The sequence below is a fragment of the Falco punctatus genome (assembly GCF_963210335.1).
Source record: "Falco punctatus genome assembly, chromosome: 2".
NCBI classification, from domain to species: Eukaryota; Metazoa; Chordata; class Aves; order Falconiformes; family Falconidae; genus Falco; species Falco punctatus.
The window spans coordinates 64,704,492-64,730,754 of NC_137581.1; the positions used below are offsets into that span (position 1 = coordinate 64,704,492).

A 26,263-nucleotide genomic window follows, 5' to 3' on the forward strand; every position below is an offset into this window, starting at 1 on the left:
GACCTCACCTCCTGAGGGATTTCGGGCACAAGACCACAAAGCTTAACACTGACGTGGTGTTACAGCTCAGTAGCAGTTGGGATTCACTTGGCTTTTAAGTGACTCTTCTTAGAACGTCCAAATCATGTATTAGTTTAGCCCCAAAGCAGTGTTAGTGTGTCACTGTGCTGAAAGGAACTGGTCCAGAAGGAAGAACGCTGAAGATCCTTCCACTGTAGATTGTATTGCAACATGAGTCAGGCTTCTCTCCATTCTCCTGGATAAAGCCCGCAGCAGATGATTTGGAATCTACTTTCCTTGGATGCCCTGGACTTCTGTGTGCTTATGGGAAATGCCCAGCTACCTGATACCCTCCGACCTCACAAGGCGTTTGTGAGAGCAGCTGCACAGCGTACTCACATCAACGGCTGTGCATGTCCAGGACACTTAATGCCGTTAACAGGTGTGACTCCAAGATGATCTTACTCATAGGCAGTGCTGGTCTATGTATGATATAGTAGGTGCTTGCTGCAAACACTTAGCTGTTGGAGATAATTCTGGGACAATTTAAAATCTGCTTTTCCTGGGGGGTGGGGTGGGCTGTAACTTTACATATTTGTTCCCAGCCTAGAAATAGGAGATTTTATTTTTCCAAGCAAGTATTCTATTCAGTTACTTCTGTCTTGCATTCTGAAAACCACCAAACAAGGAAATAAAAATCCACAGCATTGCCACTTTATGCTAAAATGACAGTCAAGCTGATCAACTTCACCCCTTGCCCTGCCACACTGCCATCTGAAAATTATCTTGGTCTTCTAGTTACGTGTCATACCAGCTAAAATACTCTGTACAACCATAAGGTAAACCTTTGGAGAACATTTTTTCTTAAAATGAGTTTTTTACTCCTAAAGCTGATTATTTAGTTGAAATCTTTGTAGTTGTACGTTATTTACAGTCTTTTGCTGCCATCTGCACAGAAAAGTTGAATTCATGGTATTACAGCAAAGAACTTCTAATATGCAGCAATTAAAAAGATCCTATAAATCATAGTACCAGTGCTGGCTAAGTCAGGTGACCTAAATTTAGTAAGTCACAGTATAGCCATTTTGAGAGTATTGAGGTCTCTCTCTCTCTTTTTTTCTTTTGAGGTCTCTGCTCTTGTTTCCTTGTTTTAAAGCAAAAGGTGACGCCCAGTCTCTCTCATGTAAAACGTGAGCCACTCATGGAATCATAGAATATCCTGAGTTGGAAGGGACCCACAAGGATCACAGGGGCCAACTGACTCCAACCAGGGCAACCTAAAATTAAAACATAGATCTAAGAGTGTTGTCCAAACACTTCTCAAATGCCAGGAAGCTTGGAGCCATGACTGCTTCCCTGGGGAGCTTGTTCCAGTGCTTGACCACCCTCTCCGTGAAAACTTTTTTCTAATGTCCAGCCTGATCTTCCCCTGATGCAGCTTCAAGCTGTTCTCTCACGTCCTATCACCAGACACCAGAGCGAAGAGATCGGCACCTCCCTCTCTCGCTCCCCCTCACGAGGCAGTTGCAGACAGCTATCGTGTCACCCCTCGGGCTCCTTTAAGCTGAACAAACCAAGTATCGTTCAGACGCTCCTCAGAAGTCATGCCCTCTAGTCCCCTCACCATCTTTGTTGCTCTCCTTTGGACACGTTCCACTATTTTCACATCCTTCTTATATAGTGAGGCCCAAAACTGCACAGAGTACTGGAGAGGAGGCCGCACCAGTGCTGCGCTGTTTGTGGTCTGCTGTGCTGAGTGATGATGAAGAGTTTGAGGGAGTTTGGACAACAGCAACTGCTTCCACCAGCCAGCAGGAAGAACTTAAAAATAAGGGAGCGTACCCTTTTAAGAGGTGGTTAGTTGGGCACACGTATTTGGGTAAGTAAAAAAAATGTGCACATGCCAAAAAAAAAAAAAAAAGCTGTATGAAATTGAGAATTCTGTCTTACAGAGTTTGGTTAGGGTTTCATGCTTAGTGCCTGCTCAATTCTTGTTCTCTTTACTGGTAGGAAGTGGGATACATACCTTTAAATCTCACCTTTCTTGCTCCTTGTCTAGTACCTGACATGCTGGGGTACTTCTCTTTCCCCCCAGACGCCTATTTTAGCACTCCATGCTTCATTCTGAGAGAAACCATTCCTTCCACGTTTGAGCAAAGCAGAGTCCCGTAAATATAACAAGGGAGAGATCTCTTCCACACTGTGTCTGAAGAGCATTCAGCAAATCATGCAAACCATCAGATCTGAAGCAATATGGTCACCACCATAATGGTTACTGCCTTGGGCGCTTCTGTACAAGAAATACTTGAACATGTGCACACAAACACCCCAATACATACACACACACGAGATGAATTTCACGTGGGAGATAATCTCCATCTTACCCTCCTCCTGCATACAGCTCTGTTGATTCTCCCAGGTGTCTTTCTAAGCAAATTAAGACCCAAAATAAGCTCATCCATCCTTTTCTGTACTAAGACTCCGCATATTTTGGAAATCAAGTCTCTCCCTATTGAGTCTGTTTATGCTAGCTGCTCCAAAAGTATACACGATCTCATGGGACTTTTTTCATTATTTTTTTTTCCTATAAAAAGTTGTGATTTGAAGATATTGGGGAAAAAGGAATTTTTAACTCACTGAGTATTGCAAACTACCTGTGTCCTACAATTTTGGCTTGAGTGACACGTTACCTGTCTATTCTCGTGTTTGAGGGTCTCCAGGGAGATTTTTATTTGTAAGACAAAATAAAAGACCTGTTTTCGTACATAACCAAAGACTTGAAGGTAACATAGAAAGGGAATGGCGATTTAAATTCGAAGACCCCCCCATACATACCTCCCAAAGGAAATTCTTATCCAGGTCTTAAAGATCCATTTCCCTCATCGTGATCCGGTTCTGCATCAATCATGATTATATCCTTCAACCAACCTTGGGCAATGCGCCACTGTCCTGAGCCCATGAATCTTTCCATTTAGCCTATCTGAATAATACTCACGTACTCAACTTTGGCGTCTTTTATTTCCAGATGTAGTTCATGAGAACCATCTGCTGACTCTTTATTTCCAAATATGTATGACTGTTGAAATACAGAAAGTTGAGAGATTATCTTAATTTCACTGGCAACTAATCTTATTCGAGAAGTCTCCACCCCCACTCATTGTTTCAGAGCTGTTGCTATTTTAGAACAGTAAATAATTGGTTTCTTGAAGGTTTTTCATAAGGTTAATATCCAACTACCCTATTAACTTTTTAACTGCTTCAGTTTATGAAGATTTGCATTCCCCTTATGTGTGCATTGCCCTTAAGTGTGCAGAGATGCACACTTAACAATTCTGATTTCTCATAATTTTATATCCAGGTATCGAGCCAAGACGGTATGTTTGGAATTCTACTGATTTAGGGAAGAAAGTGGATGTTGTGTAAAAAACCCCAGACCGCTGCTGTCAGGCAGTGTAGATCCCATGTACTCTTGTCACTGATCTGCCTTCTCACCTGTATGTGGACACTACAGACGTTATATTAAACTATGTTGGGTCAGGACCTGGGGAAGTATTAGAGTAGTATAAAAATAAGTTTCAGTGATTCGCAGGCATCCTCTCACACAGATTGGCCTGTCAGTCTGATGAACGTGCATTTTGAACGTTTGCCTGCAACTCATCTTCAACATTACTGTTTCACAGGCATTTCATCTTACTGCCTCGTCACACCACTCTTCTAACAGAGTTCATGGGTTGCAAATCTGTTTATTCTCTACCACCACACTACTGGATGCAGTCAAAACCAATACAGTTTTCCTTACTAATATTTTTAAAGAAAGTCCATGGTTTTGTCCAGTCCCAAACAACTTCTTTCTTAAGGATTAGTCTTTGTCATTATGTTTCAGCTGTTTCAGGGTGCACAGCCCAAAACTCTGATCTGCAGTTTGTGTTTCCCACAGAACAAGACAGCAGCACGGATGACTTTGAAATCCTTTCCTTACATACTGCAGGTCAAAGCACATGATGTTTCTAGACCCAGGAACTTTTCCACTCTCCTCTCCCTCTCTGCCTCTTCTTGCATAAGCCAAGGCAGGAATTAAGTGGGAGCCGTGTATCTGAATAACTCCACATCAAAACACTATTCGAGAAGCCAAGCATGAGGTTCACATTCAGGGAGTTAGAGCTGTATGTGTACAATGCAGGTGCCTGAGCTCCTGTTAGAGCCAGCGGAAGACTCTCCGTTGGATAGTACATTGAGAATAACAACAAATAGTACTTACAACACATTTATAATCCTGACGTTCAGCCCAAGTCCTTTCTTATGTATTGTATTTGTTTGTCAGGCATAAAAAATGTATTTACTGTCTAATATAAGCATTTACTAATATAAGTATTTACTAATATAATATACTATATATAATATGTATAATATTATATAATATTAGTATATTATATACTAATATAAGTATTTACTGAATATAAGCACAGTGAACTCCATTAATGATTTCAGTTCTTTTTTACACTCTTGAAAAAAAATCAACTAGGAGGGAAAGAAAACATAGATGGCAAAGAACGTTTTGCATCCATGTCCAAGAAAAAAAAAGACAAAATTTTCTCAGTGCTTTTTATCACTATGACAACACAGACACAGAGATGCAAAATTTGAAATGTGAATAGCAAAGGTAGAATGTGGGGCTCTTGCACAAGCTATTAGCAGGACGGACTTACAGCTTCATCCTCCCGTGTGACTTCTGTTACTTGTGGCTGTGTCCCCAATACACAGATTAGGACTAATCTTATTTAGCTGACAAGGTCTAGATCTTGCAGCCTGAAGCTGTAGGGTTTTGCAGGACCTAAGCATCTTTAGAGTCCCAGGTGTCTAGCCAGGGAATCTTTCTCCTTCCATTTAGATGTATTCCACACCCAGGATTACAGGCAGACCTCCTAGTCCTCCCAACACCTTTAATGGCTGTGGGACTGCTAATGAGAGGCCTGGTGTGACTCTTATAACCCTGAAAGGAAGGAAGTGAGGAGAGGAAAGAGTCATATGCTCCACACATCAGATATGCTTTACAGGCACCAGAAGTTGGAAGAGTCTGATTCTGTGCCAGCCACCGAGGTAAACAACAGGACAGATTTTCCACGACCAGTTCCAGTGCGAACCTGCTAGAAATCCCATGTATTTGCTAAAACAACATGCAGGGAGATGCTTGCCCCGTAGATTTCCCCATGTCTGCAAGAAACTGCGTTCTGTCTTGTGACAGGCATTTGTGACATTGTATTGCTCAGGGAGAGCCATACCCAGCTCTTCCAGGCCCTTTCTGGAAGCTCTGCTACGCAGGGTCACTATGGCAAGCATCGGCTGCACGAACACTGCCTGCTTTGTGCCGATAGTACTTTCCACACAGCGTTGGTTCGATTAGAATGAAAAAGCACAGAAATACCCTTTCCGGATTTCAGAAGTTTGGAGTTCTTAACCTGCCTTTCTAAAGCAATGTAAATGAAAAGTCCTCCTCCACATTCACTACAGTTTCCCTTAATCCCAGGTCCTGTTGCTATAGTTTTCCTTGTTCCTTCCAATAGGAAGGTCCCACCAACAGATTCCCCTTTATTAGCAGATTCCCTGGCGATAATGTTCTTCCTGGTTTATTCATTCCTCTTTCATCTTACAAGACTGCAGTGTATCTTCACTTTTGTTCCAGTGACTAGCTCAGAGAATCATGGCAATAAATGGTAGAAGATGTACAATAAATGACTTCATCTCCAGAACCCTGTGTGTCTTCACGCAGGTTGTGACCATGCTTAGGAAGCCCTCCATTCTACCATCTGGTTTTTAAAGCCCAATGTACACTGCTTTTTGATCAAAATGAGTTCAGGAAGGGCATCAAAGAGCAGTTGGTGTGCACATTTCTTTTTCCTTGTAGCCAATTAGCTTTCTTCCTATTCAATGCACATATTTGAGTGCCTTGTCCATTGGATACCTCTGCAAGCCAGCTCCTTTCGACACAATCCCATTTGTTATGTCAATCATCCTGTGTTTCCTCAAGAACTCTGGTGGGCACAAAAGGATCATCCAGCCATAACAAGCTGAATCTTCAGCAGCACCCTTTTGATAAAATCCGACTTACTATAGTTTGAAAGGTGCTGGGGGCTACACTGGTATTTCTAGGACATTCAGCTTGAGTTTTCAGCCATAGAATAACCCTGAAGTTGAGTCTTTCTATTATTTATGGGGAGACTGCTGTTATTTTTAGTGAGTTCTTAGGATTTGTATTAAGGTAAATATTTCATACCAGAGGAGGAGGAATTTCTGGCAATACTTTACACCATTAGAAAGCAGAATATGATTGCACAGTGTCCCCTGAGCCCGTAAGTCGTGTTTGTGTTCACAGTGCCATAACAAGACAGGTTAGCTTTTCTGGTAACGTATTTTGCTCACATCTTGCAAAAACATGGCATTATGCAGCTTACCAATAGGATTCTCTGAAATCTGGGCTCTTCCTTTTCCCAGGTTATCACATTTCCGTTCTGTTTGCCACTAATAAATCTTTCAGCCCAGTGCTTTATTAGACGTATCTCAATTGCACTGATTTTTTTCAGACTGCCTTTGTTTTAATCAACATTGGTTTTAATTATTGCCATAATTACTAAAAAGAGAATCATTGTCAGCCTATGTACAAAAAAAATAATATTTTTTAATTTCCTCTTCCCCGTGGACAATCATTACTATTTTATTCTCTTCATGTTTCAAAAATAAGAATTCCTAACATATCCTGGAGAACTTCTCCAACTAACAGCTTTAAGGCTTAATTTTCTACATTTTTTTTTTCAGTAGATCACTATGGTATTACAGACAGTTTCTGATTCTGTAAAAGATGCGGCTTAGACCGGTTGCTGAATAAAAAAGAGGTCTCAGATATTTCATAGACACAATTCACGTAATCTCTCTCTGAAAGCCAACGTCATTTTGTAGCCACTCCAGACTTCATAACTGGCAGAAAAGGGTACAACTCATATTACAGTAACTTCTTCCTATAGCACCATCGTTGGCTCTGCCCTCACTTGAAACGTGTGCATAGAATCACACCAGACCACACAGGGCACACAACAACAATTCCCTATTTAGATACTTGTGTACCTCTTCTTACTCCTTACAATTTAAAGTAGACATGTATTCTAGAGTGTTCTTCTGGATAGATTTGGTAACAGGCACCAGATCAGGAGAAGTTAACTCCTGAGCTAAAGGCCCTTCACTGAATATAGTCGTCCATCTTTCCAGCCTGAGTCCCAAAGCACAGCTACTCCAGCAAGCCTCAAACACCTTGCAGAGTTTGTCCATTCATACTCTGCAATGTCAGTGCCATAGACGAGCATGTCCAGCACCTCAGCATTTGTTAGATCCTTCTGGGCTTTCTTATTCCAGCTTTTGTTTGAGCTGAAAAATTTTAAAAAAACAAATCAGCAAAACTACCCCCATACATATTTATAGCACTTTCAGAATGACAGGACACCAGAAATACAGCATACATGCATTTGAAGGAGGTATTCCATGGTACAATTTTTGCCAGAGCTGTTGGTTTACAACTCCTAGGAAACCCACCCTACGTCTCCTATTTAGGATGGATATCTTAAGATACCTCAACCTCATTCCAACGCACTTTCACCTTCAGCTGTTGTAATATGAAAACATGCATTTGCTCTAGTGGCTTACTTTCTTTATTAATTTCTTCAGAACTCCTAAATGCCATCTGTTCTTGACATTTGCTTGAAACTTAACTGCTTCCCTGCTGAAATTCACCACAGCTTCTTGGCACTGAAGAAGAACAAAAGAGTATTTACCATGGAATATAGCGTTCTGATCAAACCCAATGTTATATTCATGAATGTATTTTATTGAATGCAGAAGAAATAACATTTCTGAGGAAACAAAAGAAAGGCTATTCATACTGTCAGAATTTTCTTCATAAATTCTGATACTCCTAGCCAACACAACTGTATCTTCTTTTTAGCAGAGATTTCTGCAGAAACCCTGTTTGGTCAAAAAAATGCTCAGATCTTCTTGTCTGACTTCTCATTACTTGAAACCAGTCATGAAACCAGCCAGTGCCTAAGGTTCTGGTTTGACACGGAACACAGCAGGGATTGCAAAAATCAAATACCTCATGTTTCTACTAGCAAATAAAGCAGGTCAGGAACTCTCCCTTTGCATGGGAACCAGCTGGCACAACACAGCTTGCATATACACAACTAAACTCTCTTATCTCCCAAAACAGGTCAGCTGCATGCAGACGGTCTGCTGGGAATGGCCCCTGGCCCACACCAACCCATAAGCTGTGCTGGGAATTGCTTCAGAGACTGCTAATTTGCTAGGACAGAACCATGCTGGGGACCCCACCACCAAGGAAACAGTACAGAAGATGACCACATGCTGTGGCTTAAGCTGAAACCCTAGCTCTGTTTAGTTTAATGCTATAGGGGTAGCTATAAGGACAGAGATCAAAAAGTGCCTGCAACACAAAACAGAGCTGAAATCTAAATTATACATTTTATTGATGTCTCCCTGGTGCTTAACAGACTCTTCTTTCAAAACAATTTTTGACAGTATCTCCAAATTAAGGTGTCCTCTCCGCTCTTTCATATTGTTAATTGGCCCTTTTCCCTGGACAGCCAACCAGATCTTTTCAACCAACACTGAAAACATTCTTGTGAGGTACAGGGGAAAGGGGGGCGGGGGAAGTTCAATTTACCTGAATCTGCACTTTTTTCTCTGCAGAGTCCCCTGTTTTGCAGTGAAGTGTCGCAGCATCACTCTTTCCCAAGGCATACTGCAGCACAGGGTATCTCATGGATAACAGCGCATGGTTGCTGCCAAGGTGACTTGATTACCTACTTGCATCTCAGGTTCTGTTTGACCTGCATTTTGGGTTAAGCTGCTGTAAGAAGCTGCTAGATACTGAAACCTTGTTTCTGTAAGCCATTTCCTGACACTGCCTTGGGTCACTGGGCTTTAAGAAAGAGCATTTCAGGTTATTAAGAAGACAGGTCTACACAGCATACCTCTGTCATTTGATGCATTTCTAAAACTCAGATGCCCCTCACCTGAGAACGAGAAAGAACAAGAAATATGTGGTAACCACCCTTAGCCCTCAGTCCTGGAATACTATTCCTGAAAAATTCAGTTTCCAAAATGTACAGTTTGGCGATCGTGAACGTAAACCAGCAGCGTTGCTGCAGGGACGTTGAGAGAGTAGCATGAAACTGCCTGAGAGGAGAAGGGATTGGAAAAGTCAGTGTGGTCACTCACACACATCTTGGGTGCTTCCCCCGAAGCACGCCCCCTCTCAGCGCTGCCTGTTCTCCACATGTTCATACTTCTAGCACACAAAAGCACACGCTGTGCACTATTTTGCTTATAGGCAAAGCTTTTACTGTTTGGGGATGCCTGCATAAGAAAGCAAATACATGTTGCTGGTTGGTTTGTTGCTTTTTTTATTTTTTATAACGGGAAAACTAATCCACTTCTAGCTGTTCAATTACCTGATCAAGATGCAAACACAAAAAGTGCCACTATCTTCATATACACACTCCAATAAAAGCAAAATAAACCGCTGGAAGCCAAACATCGAAATACCAGGACACGGCAGAATCGAGGCTGCAAAACTTCCACATGGCACCGCTGCGCCATCCCCATAGCTTCCCAAAAAGATGAGGCGACACTCCTACAAGTAGTAACTACTTTCCTGGAAATAACTGCTTTTCCTAGAAAAAGGCACGTCGAAGACCCTAACCCCAACACTTCCCACCTGGTGAACACCTGTCCTTTGTAGCCGGGCTCACCGCTGCGAGGCGGCGGTGCCTCACTCACCAGGCCACGCCGCAGCCCCTCACAGCGGAGCCCGCCCGGCCGCCAGCAGCCGCGCCCCGCGGGTACCTGTGGGCGGCCGTAAGGGACAAGGGCGGCTCCGCCCGCAGGTCGCCGCACACCCCCCGTTACCAGGCCGGCTGGGTGTGGCGCCAAGCGCGGCGGTGCCGCCCGCCCCGCCTCAGCGGGGCTCCAACAGCCGCCGAGGCCCCAGGGCGGGAAGGCGGGAGCCCCCGCGGGTCGCTCCTGGTGTTGGCCCGGGGCGGGAAGGTGGGTCGCCCCTGGCGTTGGCCCGGGCGGAGGCCGCCGGTGGCGGCGGGGCGGGCCGGGCCAGGCGTTACAGGTGCTCAAGGGAAGCGCGGCCGGCGGGCCCGGGCCGGCGCGGAGCTGTTCCACCTCTCCCCCCTTCCCTTCCCCGCGCCGCCACACAAAGGGCCTCCGGCTGCCTCCCCCGGGAGCTCGCACGACGCTGGGGAGAGGAACGGGGCCCTGACAAAAGGCAGCCCCTCTCCGCCGCTCCCGCCTGCGGGCGGGGCCCCGCGGCGCCTCCCCCGAGCTGCTATAGCCGCCCCGCCGGCCCCGGGGGGAGGCGCTGCCCCAGTCGCCCGGGCGAGCTGCTGAGCGCCGGCGGCAGCGGCCACCTGGTCCTCCGGGCAGGGTGCCGAGGTGAGTGTGGAGGCGGGCTCCTCGTGGCCCCGCACCGCCCGCCCGGCCTCCGCTCGCCGCCGGGGAGCGCCACCATCTTGCTGGGGGCAGCGCTCCCCCGCGGGCGGAGGGCGGGCAGCCCCCCGGGCAGGGGCGGGCGGGGGTGCGCCCCGTGCCGCCGCCGGCCGGGCTCCTCTCACGGGGCACCGGCGGCGGGACTTAACCGCTGGTCACCGGGACGCCTCGGTGGGGGTTTTCTGTGCGTGGGTGCTCTTTCTTTCTCTCTTTTTTTAAGCCCACCTTCAGTTTCGTAGCGATAGGTCCGGGTTAGGGGAGGAAGCGAAAACAAAGGCAAGCGCGGTAACCTGCCTGAAAACGGAGGAATAAAGGAACGAACGCGGTGGGCGCCTCGGGATGCCCCCTCCTCCCCGGGTGTGTGGGCGGCGGGGGCTGCCCCGCCGCATCCCGCCCGGCGCCGTGCGGTGCGAGCGGGGCTTCTGCCTGCGGCGCCCGGCTCGTAGCAGATGAGCGAGGCATCCTGGGTCTGGAGACAAAGCGGTCCCCTGGTATGAAAAGGATGTTTTAGATCCGGCGTTCTGTTGGCTGGTGTTACCTGCCATGGTTAATCACACGGACTGTAAGGATGTTTCTGCAGCTTGTGGTGCTTATTTACTTTCTGTATTTCACTTGGGCTGGACTATTAAAAATAAATTAGGCAGCTGTGTTGTCTGTGGATTTGTTGTTTGTTTGGTTTTGGGGGTTTTTTTTGTTACTTCTGTTTCTTTTTGTAGCAACAAAAGGAAGGAGACTTAAGTGTTTGCAATCTAAAAGCCAGAAAGAAAGATTTGTTTAAAGATATTTTTAGCTGAAAACCTTGAAAAAGAACGTAAAACTTATCTTTATAGACTTGGCAGTAATTTGCTCTTGCAAACCCTTTATTTCATTTTTAAAGCCAGTCTGATTTAGCGATTTCAGAATAGCTGAGAATGTGGATAGGGTCAGAAAGCAAATAAAAAGAAACCAAATCAATTTTCTACAAGATCTATAGATTGCCTTTTTATGACAGTCTTCAAATGCTTCTCAGAGTTTATTAGTGTATGTGCAGCCTTTCTGGCTTGGGGAGTGAAACAGTCAAAATAATGTTCAGCAGTAGGATCTGTGTTTATTAAATGTACTTAGCCAGTGTAAATTTGGTTAGCATATTTAAAAATTAAGAACACCATTCTAAACAAAAGCACATGTCTTGTCATTTAAGTAGGAGGGGAGAGGAAAAAAATTGATTTGGACCCTGATTCAAGAAGGTGCTAGAGCACATGCCTAATAAAGGCACAGTCATAGAGTAGAGGATTCAGCATTGTTTTCATACTTGCTGATGTTGAGCGCCATTTCTTGTGTTTTGGGCCTGGCTGCTACCACACAACCCTCTTTCCTGTCCTTATCAGTTCTGTAGGGAGGTCTGGGGTAAATCCACGTGATTTTATTCCGTTGAACTTTGAAATGCTTGTGTGTCGGATGGCTTCCAGAAGCGACATGCTTCACTGATTCAGGATTGGACTATACAAAAGTAATTACAGAAGTTGCATGGAATGGCTTTTTTTAATGACGAAGATGTCTGTAAAATCAATCTTGAAAGCAGCCACCTGTGTGCCCTGTTGAGGCTTTGCAGGAGCTTCAGAATAGATACCAGGTTTAGCCATCTTAAAATGGACATCTACTTGCAGCTTTTAATACAGTGTTCCTTTCAAGATGAAGGTTGTTGTCAATCGCTATTTCTAACAAAATGACACTGCTAAGTAAATCTCTAACAACTTCGTTAGGAAGCATTCAGCACGGTTACTTAACAGAAAATTAAATCCCAAATAGATCAGAAAAGAACTTACTTCTTCTTTCTTAAAGGTTCTCCTTTATCTTGTATTTCTGTTCAACAAATTCTGCAGGCACAGGACGTTGGCAGTGCTCTCTGTCTCTGTAGGCAAGCAGTAGGGAAGGTTTCTTGAGCTATAGGAGATCTCAGCCATGCCTTTTTCTCCTGTGTGTGTTATGGTGAAAGGCTGAATGCTGAAGCTACGAGTCTTGAGGGTTTTTTTTATGGGTTATTGCAAAATGCTTTAGATCTGCGACAAGCTGGGGTTGGGCGGGAGGGGGAAGAGAAGGGACTTGTGGAGTAGATGTTTTGTGAGCCCTTTGAAACTGGACACCTATTATATGTTTGTCAGCAAGTCGGTGGGATGAAGTGACCCAAGTGATCTCTCTGAGACCTGTGTCCTCTAAGCTGAGGAAAGCACATACTCCTGTTACATGGTCACTGAACAAAGACGGTGTCCTAGGAGCTTTCTCCAGAGAAAGGTCTTTGACATTCCCAGTTCTGATTTGAAGAGAAACTGCTAATATTCTAATGTTGTTTCCATAATAATTACATAAAAAATAAACAGAATGTGCCATGTAATCACTGACCTTCGGAAAGTAGCATATATTTTACTACTTTCAATTTACTTAGTTTGGGAGTTAACTAGGGTTTGCCTGCTTGGCTACAGGTACCTCTGAGTTAAACAAATGGTATTTGCATAGTGTCTTCATGCTGGTGGCTGTGTTTGGGGTTTGTCACAGCTTTGTGTGTGCAGTCATAATGCATTGGTGAGATGGAAGTTTGGGTTCATCATGAGAACAACTTGAATACGGGGAGATTTATCAGCCCCTTATTTTAAGGGGTCAAGCATGTAACCACCTCCTTTTCCACAGAATGCTGCATAGCATTGTCAGTTTCTATTGTGTTTCAGACTTAATTTAAAAATAAAACCTAGCTTGTCATTCTCTGGGGTCTTGAGAAAAATCTCATAGACGTGATCTGAGTGGAAACAGATATAGACTGTGAACAGTTTGGGAGATGTGAACTGCTCTCTGTGCCATTTTAGAGGATACCATGTTCAGGCCAGAATGATTATTTGATTTCTCATGGATGGAAAGAGAAATGAGTGGGAAAGAAAACTTCGGTGTGTGGGGGCAGTATGAAGGGGTGGGAGGAGAAGAAATTTAGATACCCAACTCCAAAAGCTCAGTTTTCAGGAATGTAGGTGGTTTGGTGGGAGTTTTAAAGACTAAGGAAATTATGCTACTGCTGATAATGATCCCTAGGCAACTAGAATTCTGTAATATGGTGCTTTTCTCACATTTACATTAATACTCTACAGACTGATTTTCTTTGGCTATGTTAACTGAAAATAGGGAAGATCTTTCACCCGCCTTAAACGGGAAGTTTGTACAAAATGGACAGCAAGACACTTCACAAATCCAATACGATACTAAAGGTGAGGGCCTCTGCTTTTTCCTGTAGTGAATTCAAAGTAGAAATAATGTGTGTGTAGGGTCTAGATTTCTGAAGGGCTTGAGATGCAGCTTTGGTTAGGATGCTTGCAGCTGGTGAGGGAGGAGGAGGAAATTCTGGCTTTGTCTATACTTCATTTAATACCTGCAAGAAGCTGTTCCTTTGCCCTTATGCTCTGCTCTGCTCTAAGTCTGTGGGCAGCTTGGTGTGCGCTGGGTTTGTAGCTCTGAAAAGGGAGAGAGAATTTGGCTGGGTACTTGAAGCTGTTCCAACGCCTATCTGCAGTGGTGTAGGCAGGCAGTAGGGAAGGTTGCTCAAGCTTTGGGACAACTCTGCTGCCCTCTGTGATGTGTGTATGTTTACCTTTTTATTCTTTTTGTTAGATGTCTTAAAATATAGATGCGTGATTCTGAGTTACCTAACAAATAATAAACTTTTCTTGTGTGGCTGCCCCCAAAGGAGGAAGGAAGACAGCTGAGTGACTTCATTTAAACTTGTGTTCCTCAGAAGAGAAGTGGCTACCTATCAAATGCTTTCTTATTTATTAAACTTTTAATTTCTTTTATGAAACACATAATTCCTTTCCTTCCTTTGAAGAGGCCTGTTTAGCTCTTGCTAAGTAGTCTTACAATTTCTTTGAAATTAGTATTTCCTACATAAGTCAGTTGATGATTTCTAATGCTTTGTGAAAGGCTTTTAAATAAAAAATGAGAACATTTATCTTGAAAGACTACTTAGTACTCAAGTTAAATGTTGATCACAGTAAAGCTCCAAATGAGAAAAAATTTAGTCTTTAAATCGATTTTAGTTTAAAACATGTAAGGATATTCTATGTGCCCTAGAGAGAGATGCGAATGTCTGGGGCTTTGTTGCTGCTGTTTTTTCCTCTTCATCTTTCTGAACAAAATGGGAAGGGGCTGGGGGAGGGGCAAGAATAGAAATACAATATCTCCATAGGCAGAACTTAAGTAGTTTAATAGGCTTTAATAAAATCCTAAAATGCTTTATTGTTTATATTAGATGACTCATTCTTTGTGGCACTCTGTCAATAACATATACAAAAGTGGCACTTTTCATCGTACAAACTTAGGTTCATCCACAATTGTCTTGGACTCCTATTGAGTCAAAGCGAGGGGTTGATGAGCCTCAGCAGATGTGCGTCTCTCGTACTCCAGCGAATGCCGAATATACATCAGTCACGTAGCTTCTTAACTTACACCTCTCAGTGTAATGTCTCAATTTAGGTGGAACTACAGTGTATGCGTCTTACGTTTTTTGCGCTTTACCTGTGTATTGTGCAATGGGAAAAATGACTGACCAGCGTTGCAAAGTGCAAAACTTGAAAAGAATGCTGCAGCCCAGATAAATGCACTTTTTTTTTTTAAGATTCTCATAGAAACAATATTGATGGGTTTAAATGCTATTCAGTGTATTTTAATCCATTATAAAATAAAGAAATATTAATTAGTACTACACAGACATTGGTGTCCAGTTCAGTCCGATGCTCCTGCAGAGACCAGTGAGGTACACAGATGAGCTCTTACTTCATCAACTGGACTCCACTATTTCTATTGATGTGGGTGTACTGAGCTTCGTGAATTACTAAGTTTAAGCCTGCCTGTTCAGGCCAGATAACATATTAAACAGTTTTTCTTTAAGAGCATTGGAATAAAGTGTCATTGTGTATATGGAAAACAAGGGTGTGAAATCTTAGTAGGTGCTAAATTAGGACCAGTTTTCCCCACACAAATATGTTGGGGTTTTTTTCCCCAGTGGCTTAAATGGAGCAGTGATGAAAGCATGGTAAAATGTTGCAGGGATTAAATGCCGAGTAAGGTAATTTACAGGTCTGAAAGTATCAGACAAATGATCTTAGAAGTGAGATATATTTCAATGTTTGTGTTTCACCTGACTAGAAATGATGCTGTGCCTAAATAACCAGGGAAACAGCTGAAGAAATTGCACCGTGATCCCGTAATAGCATATTGACTCAGAGCAATGGGGACCCTAGGAGTCAGGTTTAACTGCCATGGTGAAATGGTTGCAGAATATGAATTTAGGTTTCTGAGATAACTGGATGCCTTATGTAATCTGGTTACGTTTGAAGATAATTATTAATTCCTTTGCAATGCTGTTCTTGAATTAAAGGGGGATTTTGGACTGGAAACTGAAGTAGGTTTGGCGAAGTGTGTGTGCAGACTGATTCAGAAAGGACTCCTCCTTTCAAATTGTTTGAATTTCATAAGCAGTAGTTCAGAAGGCATTTACACCTTTAATTAAGAATAGTGTGGAGTGCTATATAATAATATACATGTTACTACTTAATATTACATATTAATGCATTATTGGCCCCATAAGTAACTACAGTTTCAAAGCTCATCCACTTAGCATGCTGCCAGACCTTGCAGGTGAAGCATGCTGTGTACCTAATCGATACCAAAATAGCTGGCAACTACTTGTAGTAAATAGGGGGATGCTGACCCCTACGTAGCGTTCCCTTGGGGAATGACTGGCATCACAGGGGGAGAATGGAGCTTTTACATGGTGCCTGTGAGTTCACAGTGACCCATTGTACCTGCTGTGTTCTTGGAGGCTTTCCCTCCTTCCCAACCTAGAGCACGTGCCAAAGCTGTAGCGTATCTCTGTCTGTTTTCGTACAGTGGTAAGGAACTATCACATTTGTCAGATGCGCTCCGCCAAGTCCCACGTGTTCCTGTGTGCTTTGCTGTATCCCCGTTAGAATTGTATTTTGATAAACTTCACTAAGCTGAGAAGCAGGTCTTTGAGTTTGTGTAACTTGTAACCTTAGTTGGTGTCAGCAGCAAGCGCGGGAGTGCTGAACAAGAGGAGCCGTGGCAGGAGCCCGAGGGTGGCCCCAGCACAGACTGGCTGACCAGGGCACTGCTAGCAGGGTCTGAACGCCAGAACTGGGCACTGGTGACAGGCTCTACCAGCCAACCCTGACCCAGTGAGTGATGGACCTGGTCCCTCCAGGGAATCCAGTCAGAAGTGAAAGGACCCAGAGCTAGGACTCAAAGCAGGGCTGCGGTGTAGGCCTGCCCAGGGACAGGGCTGTAGACAGGCGCGCCAATGGCCTAGCTTAGGTAGGGACTGAAGGCCTTGGCCTGAACACACGTGCAGCTCTTGGGTCCGTGGGTGGAGGTCCTGCGTGAGGCTGGTCAGGGCCAGTAAAGTCTGCCAGTGCCTTTAGTCCCTAACAAATGAATCCAAATTCTGCCCTTGCTTTTCCTTGGGTATTTCACCAACTTTGTTGTCTACAATCTGGTTTAAAATAAAACAGAAAAACCCAAACGCACAAGCAGTACTGGCATGCAGAACTGGGATTCAGGAGCAGTTGTTCGGACCCATAAATGTCAAATGGTGGTTTCATTCTTGGGTCTTTTGTGGTTTTTTTGGTACATCAGCCTAGTTTTTATGCTGGTTGAGGGAATTAGTTTATCTATGGATGTTTTGAAAGAGTTAAGAAAAACTACTTGTGCCTGCAGTATCATTGCAGCAATCCGAGTGGACATATATCTGTCAGGAATGCTGTGACCATTTGGAACATTGTACATTAGTTCTTAAGACGAAAGAATAAGTTGGGTTTTTTTGGCTTTTTACTCTTTTTTTTTTTTTTTTTTTTTTTTTTTTTTTTTAGTGTTTTCCTACTTGTAGACAATCTTGGTCAAGTCAATTTTGTGAATGTCTCTACAGGCCGCCTCTCTTTGTGAAAGTATGACAGACCTATGTAGTGATTATGTGTCAGCCCTCCCATATTTTTTTCCCCAGCTACGTTGCCCTCTGAGTCCCTGAGCTGTTAGCTTAAAAACTAGGTTCACATTACTGCTCTTAAAACCGAAATGATGAGTGGGTCAGAAAACTAATTAATTAAATTAGGATTAAGGTCATAAATGTGTGTCTCTAACTGCACGTTTGGATATAATTATTTTTGGTTATCTTCAGGAGTTTCCATTCCTTAAGGAAAAGCAGTAAGTTAAAAATTTATTCCTAGAGTAATTTGCTGGCTACTGACACACATGTCTAGCTGCTTTCCAGTTCACCTTGCACAAAAGCAGGGGAAAAACTACTAGAAGTTTTTGGGTTTACTGTCTCCTTCAGAGGAGACTTCCCCATCTCTGCCCCAGTTCTGGGGGTAAAAAGGAGTTGTTCTGGACAGGAGAACTTTAAACTTTACTAAGTGGCTTTAAGAAGTAAAATCTGTTTATTTAATGCCTCAAGTGTAAGGGTAATTGGAACCTTACACTTGAGGAAAAGTGGAAACACAAACACACCCCACTCCCACAAAACTGAGAAAAACATTTAAGTGCTACGAAATGCTTCTTTCATTAAAACCCCTGTGCATGTGCTGCTTTGGTACCTGCTTGTGCACGCTTGTGCCCGTCATTGCACGTACCATGTCAGACAGTTGCAGAGGTAGGTGCAGCTTAGAAGTACTTACTATGTACATTATTTACAAGCAGCATGTGCTTTAGTACAGCTGTAACTGTTTGCCACTACCTGTGTGACAAGAAGGATATGTACACTGAAGCAGCTATGGAAAGAGTTGAATGGTTTGCTTTTACCTGCATTACCCATCCTCTGACAAATGTGCCAAGCCTGAAAGTCTGGAAACAGGCAAAGGGAGAACTGAGGAAACTGGCACTAAGTTAGCTAAAATAAAACAAAATTACTGTCTTTAAACTGGGAAGAAGGTGCACCTTGTGGTAGTATTTAAAGAAGAGTGTTTTATCCAGAAATCCTTTCTTCTGTTGAAGTAAAGTAGTAAGTGATAAAGTATCCTTCTTGGTGATTCCTGGGAGATCTGGTGCTAAATAATGCAGGGGGTTTGGGTTGGGTTTTTTTTTGGCTGTTTCTTTAATGTAACTCCATTTTAAAAGCTTTCTTCATGTAAAAGGATTTACTTTCTTCAGGTCTATAAAACTGCCATCTTTAAGTGTAATGTAGAGAATCTCTGTATGTATCATTGTGAATATCCGTGGTCTGGATTGATGCTTTTACTCAAGCTAATCAGCAGCTATAAACAGAAATACGCTAGAAACACTTGGATTTAGATGCTTGTAGGACAAATGGAAATCTTGCATCTCTCCAGGTAAACATAAAGCTTTTTGGATAAGGAAGAGATGCACATCTCCCCTGCTTGGGCCTGGCGTTTTCCAGATAAACTTGGAAAAGCATGTTCAGGTCCTTGTGTTTGGAGGTTTGGGTGATTTGGTTTGGGGTTTTTTTTGCTGCCCACATGCCCTCTGGAGGAGAGCAGGAACAAGCGCATTTCGGGGTGTGGTATGATCTCCTGAAGAAATGACACCTGCTAGCACTTAGCAGAATTCCCAAATACCTTTTAGCAACTCAAAGTATTTGGAAAGCTCAAGCTGTTTGCTCATGTGGAAGAAATCTTTTACAGTTAGTGATGATTTAGTTGTAGTTTCAAGAAGGAGATTATTTTTGCTTGTGTAAAAGGATAAAATCACTGTAGTTCTGTAGCATTTGTACATGTACATTGAGAAACCTGCAGGTGTTTAAGAACATGCTCTCTCTCTTACCTGGAAGCACAAATCGGCTTGCTAGTAAGTCCTGCCTAGGCTAAGGGAACAGTTGCCCCCTTTTTTCCTGTCAGGAAGAGGGTAGCCTCAAAGGACCTGGGTGCTGTGTCGGAAACCAAAGAGTCTCTTCTTCCTGCCGCATTTCCAGTGTCAAGGTTTCCTTCAGTTAGTTGCTTTATTAAAGTTTTGAACGGTAATTTCAGGGACACACACACACACACGCCCTTGCAGAAAGCATAGTATTGGGTTTTTTTTAAATTATTAATACCTATTCCTACATTATTTTAGTTTTTGACAGTCCATGTTTAGGGGTGTTCTTTCACCTAGTTAAACTGGGTTTCAGAAGGTGCTTTAAGACTAATATTGAGTTGTTCTGCTGAAAATATGATACAGATATATTTTACCTTTATGCGGTTGTTACGAAGATCATATGTAATTTGATATTTGTATATTGTTTGGGGTTTTTTGTGATTAGCTCCCTGACCTAAGATATAAGTGTTTTGAGAAACTACAGGGGACTCTTGACGTTTTTATTTTGGGTACAATACCATTAACGGTTATTATAAACCACGTATTTTTTCTTTACATAAAATCAAAGATATGATAATCTGTATGTAACTGTCTTAAAATGATTTTAAACTTTTTTCAACTATCTAGATTTTTTCTTACAACGTGCAGAAAATTATTTTCTGTTTGTTTTTAAATTTCAGAAATCCACTTACAGCATTTTCATGTCTGATTACCGGTATTGGAGGCTGATCCTGTGCAAAGAAACTGGAAGCTGCAACTGTTTTGCAACAGCCAACCAGTCTAATGAAGAGCAAGAAGAAGACACAAACCATCAGGTTGTGGTGTCAGATATCATGCAACTTGTGCGAGATAAGCTGGAGGTGCCAGAAGGCACAGCAGGTGAGAAAAATATAGTGTATTTTGAAAATTGCCCAGCTGGCTGCCAAACTGTGTTAAGAGGAGGACTGATGGTTTTAAGAATTTTAGCAATGATGTCTCATCACTAGCAATGACAGTAGGGCAGGAAGTCCAAATAAAAGAATAGCTGACTATTCACTTGGAGAAGGGTGATGTCACTGCAAAAACAAGTGTGAAGTAGCAGCCAGTGAAGAGCATAAACCTTTACTCAGGAGGACTGATGCTTGTTATAAGAAATTAAAATAATTCTATAAATTAATTGATTAGCAAAAAATAGTCATCCCGGAGAAACCTGACCTACCTTCCAACAGTTTTAAAATCATGTTCTAGAGAAGCTGCTGAGAAGAAAGTATAAAATGCTTGTGCACCTTATCATGTTGCTTTTGTTGCTGTGGTCCATAAGCAGAAAACTGTAGTGAGTGCTAGTTTATAGTTACAGGGACTAAAAATACATTTTTTCCTGTACCACCTGATCCTGTATTCACCTGTGCAGGAGGTTGTTGCATATATGAACTAAGTGACCTTTGCCTTGGTTGTAGTGCAGATGGACTGTAAATCTATGATTTGATTAACAGTTGTACCTGATAGCATTTGGTCTTTATTAACACATCTTATTAACGTTTTTTAAATAAATTTTTTAAAAGCCTCCTAGGTAAATAAAAAATATTTACATGTATCCATGCAAACAACTCTAAGCTGGAAAGATGATCCAAAACAGGAAAGATGAAATTCACTAAAATGCAGTCTTGCATTTAATATACGATTACAAGGCAGGATAGGACTCTGTTGTCGTAAAAGAAAAAAAGCCCACCTCATTATTTCAGCCTGGATGAGCAAATGATTTTGGTGATACTTCAGAATGATTGATATTCAGCTCTGGCTTAACAGGAAGTAGTTACTGGAGTAATCATTTTATTGGTGTGCTAGCAAGATCTCTGCCAGAATACAAGATTTCTCTCAAAGCTAACAAGGAAAGATGCAAAAAAACCCCGCAGAAGAGCCAGAGAATGGTGTCAGGATTGGTCACAGGGTTACAAAATATGACTTCTGTGGAAATAAGAAGGATGTATCTAGACTACAAGAGAAAACAGAAGGGAGAGCACATGTATTCTGACTTTGTAGTTGAGATCTTTGTAAGTTATGGAAGAAGGTGGACATCTGCTTGTTTTAATTTTCTTTTTGTCCATAGCCTCTAGTGAAACAAACCACAGCTGGAGGTGAGCTAAGTGTACTTGATTCAGTCTCAGCTTTAAGCTAGGCTAAGAGATTTCAAGACTTTTTTTTTTTTTTTTTTTTTTTTTTAATGGTGATTCTTTGGTGGAAGAAGAAACAAAAAGGACTTGGGAAGGCAGGCCTGGAGTATGAAGTCAGAGGAAAGGTAGTTCTGTCTTGTATCTTCTGGAGAATTTTCAATGGGAAATTGCTGCTACTCCTCTCCAGAAATTCAGGGGACAGTGGTGTTACGTTCAGACTAAGGTGTGTGTGTATTCTCTGTTGATATAACAGTGAATTGACAGTTGACTGGTTGATCTACAAAGGAAGTTTAGTAAGATGCACAGATAAGAATCAAAGCAGTGAAGACAGACCGGGAACTGAGTTTATATACGTACTGCATAGGCATGGGTCTGCCTATAATAACCTGCACATAATTGGCTATGCTAATTTCACCTGTTAGCTGTGGCTGCTATCTTTCCGTCACTGAAGTCCATATGAAAGGAGTATAAGGTTTAGTGAAGGAAGTTCTGGACTAAGTTTCCTGGTCAGAGATGTAGCAGCTTTTTCATTGAGGATTGCATCCATGCCTGGTTTGACAGCTGAATTACAAGCCACTAACCAAAACAAAAAAGCACCTGATAATACTCTTTATGCCTGCGAAAGAGTGGAGTGTAGTTTAAAAAAAAAATGGATGCTTGTTTTCTTTTGACTTGAAGAGAACAGTGTGTAGACTGGGAAAGGAGCTTTCCCAGAGATAGGCTTCTGAAACATAGTTGCAGATAATTTTCTGGTAAAGTTATTAAATTTTAAAACTAAATTAAAACTAAAAAGAGTATGAAAGCTCTTTCTATGCGATTACTAATACTGTTGCTAGTATCACAGATTGAATGACTCGTGTTTGTGGCCATTTTATTTGGCCTTGATTTTTAACAAATTATTGCCTCGAATTGATGCAATCTGCATGTTAATGTTTTCTGACTTTATCAAGAGACTGCTAAAAATTATCTCCTCTGGAAAGAACTACAGTGGCATAACATGGTAGATATTTAAAATGGACAGTTTGTATATTGGGCATGTGGTGGGATGAGCAGTTCTTTTGCTCTAGTTCTAACACTTGTTCAAGTACTTATTTCAGGAAAAGAAGCAAGTATTTTTGTGGCTGGGTAAAGAAAGCCATAGTACCTTGTTTAGTGAAGCTAAGCCTTATAGTCTTCTGGTGGGAAAAGGCACAAAGAGAAATGCTGCTGCAGAAAATAAACTCCAGCAATGTTGTTTTAGTGCTTTTCTGTTCTGTTTTTGGTTTCTGTAAGCAAATGTGAGTCTCATGCAGACTTAATACTATAGGATGGAGAGCGTCTTGATGCTCTTCTCAGTTAAACCATATGTTGCTGTTTCTGAAGTTTTAACGCCTCTGTTGCATCCTCCTCCACAGGAACTCATCTGCTATAATATTGATACTACGTTAATAGCAATATTTTTACTGCAGTGTTTTCCTAGAAGTTATAATTAAGATCAGGTCTTCATTGTGTCTGTGAGTTTACACACACACAGAACATGTTGCATTTTGGAAGGCTTAAAAAGTTAGCTTGGAAGAAATGCATGCACAATTTAGCTTGAGGCAGAGCACAACTGAGATAGAAGCATGATAACATCTAACCAACTTGTGTGTGCTCTTGTCTCATTTCAAATTGTGTGTAATACATCCTTTCATCCTTTCCCCTCTTGTTTTCAAAGAGGCTGGAAAATGGAAAGATTGTGGAGAAAGGATGGGGGCATTAAAGACAGTCATTAGTCTTTAAAAATGAAAAAAAAAAAAAAAAGCTAGTATTTCTATAGTTTCTCAGTGCCTGTTATGCTTTTCTACCTGTTTGGGGTTGGACTCCAGAAGTGCTGTGATTGGAGGCTTGTTTACATAACAGTGATGTGTTTGGGGTTTTTTTTTTGAATGAGACTTTTCTGCTTTGGAGATGGTCCCCTTTAAACAGTTCACACCTTTTCTTTGCTTCGTTGATTTTCCCTCTCTACAGTTCATATCTGTTTGGAATATAATTTTTCACACAGAGTGTTTTAGGTTCCTGCAATGATGCTAAAGTAATACGGAAACAGAGAAAACCTTTTGTGGTATCAAGATTTGCTACTGTGATGTCTTGGGAGCTGTAGTTGCTGGTGTTGTAACAAACAGCCTATTTGAATAAGCCTATTTATAATGAGGGTGCTACAATCAAAGCTTTTAAGCTATAAGTAAAGGAACTATCATGACTCTGCCTAGGTTTTGAGGAATCCAGGGATACAGCTGACTGAAATCTCCCTGGTCCAAACTTACCTGAGAAGACATACTTCATGAGTAAAAATTTTTTTAAAACTATCTTAAATTATAAAGTGGGTGTCTTTTTACTGTTTTACATGATTGTGAGGATTTTTGCATGAGAAATTACAAGGCAGCTGAAAAGACAGTTGAGTGACTGCGATATGGCAATTCTAGCACTTGTAACAGTGCTGCAAAGCTCATCATCAGCTGTTGCACTCCCAAGCACTTGAAATGCTCATCTGTTACAGTCATGTGCTTTTGGAAAGAAATGTTAATTTGCATTGTTTTCCATACATAAACACCTTTTAGGCACCTCTCAATGGCATTATTGAAGCTGATGGCTTTGACTGAATTATATACCTGCTATATCTTCGCTGTCTGGAATAGTGTGGTCAGGTTATGTTATCAAGACCACTCATCACCCACATCAGAGTAGGGAAAAAAGCCAGTAACATGCTGTCTCTTGAACACTCATACATCTTGGTAACTCCAGTTATACTCTGAATCCAGTATACTTCCGTTATACTCATTAGCCCCTTGCTTCCACTAGTCACAGCTGTATAAAAGCTGTATGAAGATTCCACTAGTAACATACGAGGGAAATATTGTAGACGTTCATTGTTATAATAATTATGCTTTTTCAAATTAGGTGGCTTTTCAGAAAAACAACAGCTCACGTTGTATGGATCAAGTCCATTCTATTCCTTGATGTGTACAAATACAACCTTTTAAAAATCTTAACTAAAAAATAAGAAACTTAAAATGATCTGTATAAGCTGCTTTTATTGGTAGCTAAAAGAGTCCCAGTACATTTGTGGCGGGGGGGAGGGAAGCCCTCCATTTGTGCAATATACTTGGAAAGTTCCTTGATTCTTGGAGCTGTGTTATATCTCTGAACTTTATCATACTCAATATCTCATTAGAATTTTAATTTTAGTTTGCAAAGCTGTGTATATTACAGCATACTTCAAGTAAAAACTTAATGAAAAACTTTTTTCAAGGGATTACTTGCAAACTAGACTTAATACAGCTAGCAGGTATATGTACAAAACGAGGCTATGAATATCATAGCAAGTGTTTTTTATAAGGCTGTTAGCAGACTCAAAAAAATAAATAAAATGTCAAGACTAAAATTTGTGAGGTAGTCAGAAATTTCTTCCATGTAAGAATTCCATATGCAGCTGTGACAAGACTGCGTTTTTCATGGGAATGAGAACAGTGTGCCGTCATCTGATTCACATTGGTACATCTTCTGTGGAATGAAGATGACGTAGACTTCTCAGCCTGTCCGTGCAGATGCTAAATAGCCTGTGACCTTTTTTGCCTTTAAATACAAGCCAACTAGGGCAGGAGTCCCTATGCTATAATACACAAGCCACTTAGTGACACATGGCCCAGCACAGAATGGGGGCCATTGCTGTCCCTGGTGGCATCTGTCATAATGCTCAAGTAGGGGGTACTGGGGATTTATTTTCTTTTTTTGTGAGTACAGAACTGGGATCACCATAACTGTGGGCAGACAAAAGGTGGTGGGCTGTTTTTTTCTGTATGCTTCTCTTTGTCTGCTTAGTGACAGTGCGTTGCCGCTAAAGGACAGGCTGGATTTTACTGTGGGAGCTTTTAAGTATATCCATGCTGAGCTTTCTGTTTGGTACTAGTAGACTGATTGATGTGAAGTGCCTGTCCAAGTAAGGTATAGCAGATATTATGTGTGCACAGTTAGTAATTCTCAGTGTTCAAGGCTATTTGCTTCCAGTGGAACTCAATTTTATAAATAAATGTTTTTACAGACCTGTTCCTTTACTGGCCACTGTAGGACTGATACCAGTACCAGCACATGTTAATGAGCCAATGTTCTTGTGTGTTAATTAAGAGAGCTGCTTTTTATTAAAACTGAATTCCTACTGAAAGAATTTTGCAAATTCTTATGAGTTTAACTCCTCAAAATGAGATATGTTTAAAGCTAATTGGAATAATTATCTAACAACATGGAAAGGAGAACCTTTGCGTGGTAAACCTCATCTGTGTTGTGTTCCTGCCTCAAGTAATAGAGCAATGAAATCCCAGTCTGATTCAAATCAGTAGGAGTCTTGCCAGGATTTTAGCCTTAAGACTTCTAAGCTATGCAGGTTAAGTAGCCTTTTAAATGAAATTGATATTAAACATCTTACTTTAATTCCTTCTTTCCTGGGAATTACAGCAAATATGGAATATGTAAAAATAACTTCCTGTTCAACTAGTAGCATTCAGTTCAAGAAGTTAGAGCAGAAAAGCTCTATTAGTGCAAAAAGGCATTGTCAGCTAAAAATGAGCTATGGAGAGGTATTTCAATGTCAGCAATAAAATTCAGAGTGTGTGTATGTATGTGTGCATATATATATGTCTGTAATGCAGTGCTACACAGCTGTTTACTTTTCTGCCTCTGTGGCTATTTCATACAGTAAC

At 41.8% G+C, this 26,263-nt stretch overlaps 1 protein-coding gene across 6 annotated transcripts in view; it reads left to right on the plus strand.

The window, feature by feature from the left end:
* Positions 1-10,138: 10,138 nt before the first annotated feature.
* MCF2L (MCF.2 cell line derived transforming sequence like) overlaps positions 10,139-26,263 on the plus strand; it is a 164,568-nt gene continuing 148,443 nt past the window's right edge. For 3 of the 6 annotated variants that reach the window (XM_080376316.1, XM_080376301.1, XM_080376304.1), the window contains exons 1-2: positions 10,140-10,506; positions 20,079-20,277. In XM_080376316.1, the coding sequence (XP_080232442.1) occupies positions 20,100-20,277 (178 nt within the window). In that variant the 5' untranslated portion in view covers positions 10,140-10,506; positions 20,079-20,099. Of the gene's footprint in view, positions 10,507-20,034; positions 20,278-26,263 lie in introns of those variants that run through there. The other 3 variants (XM_080376320.1, XM_080376306.1, XM_080376315.1) reach the window with 3 other exon arrangements.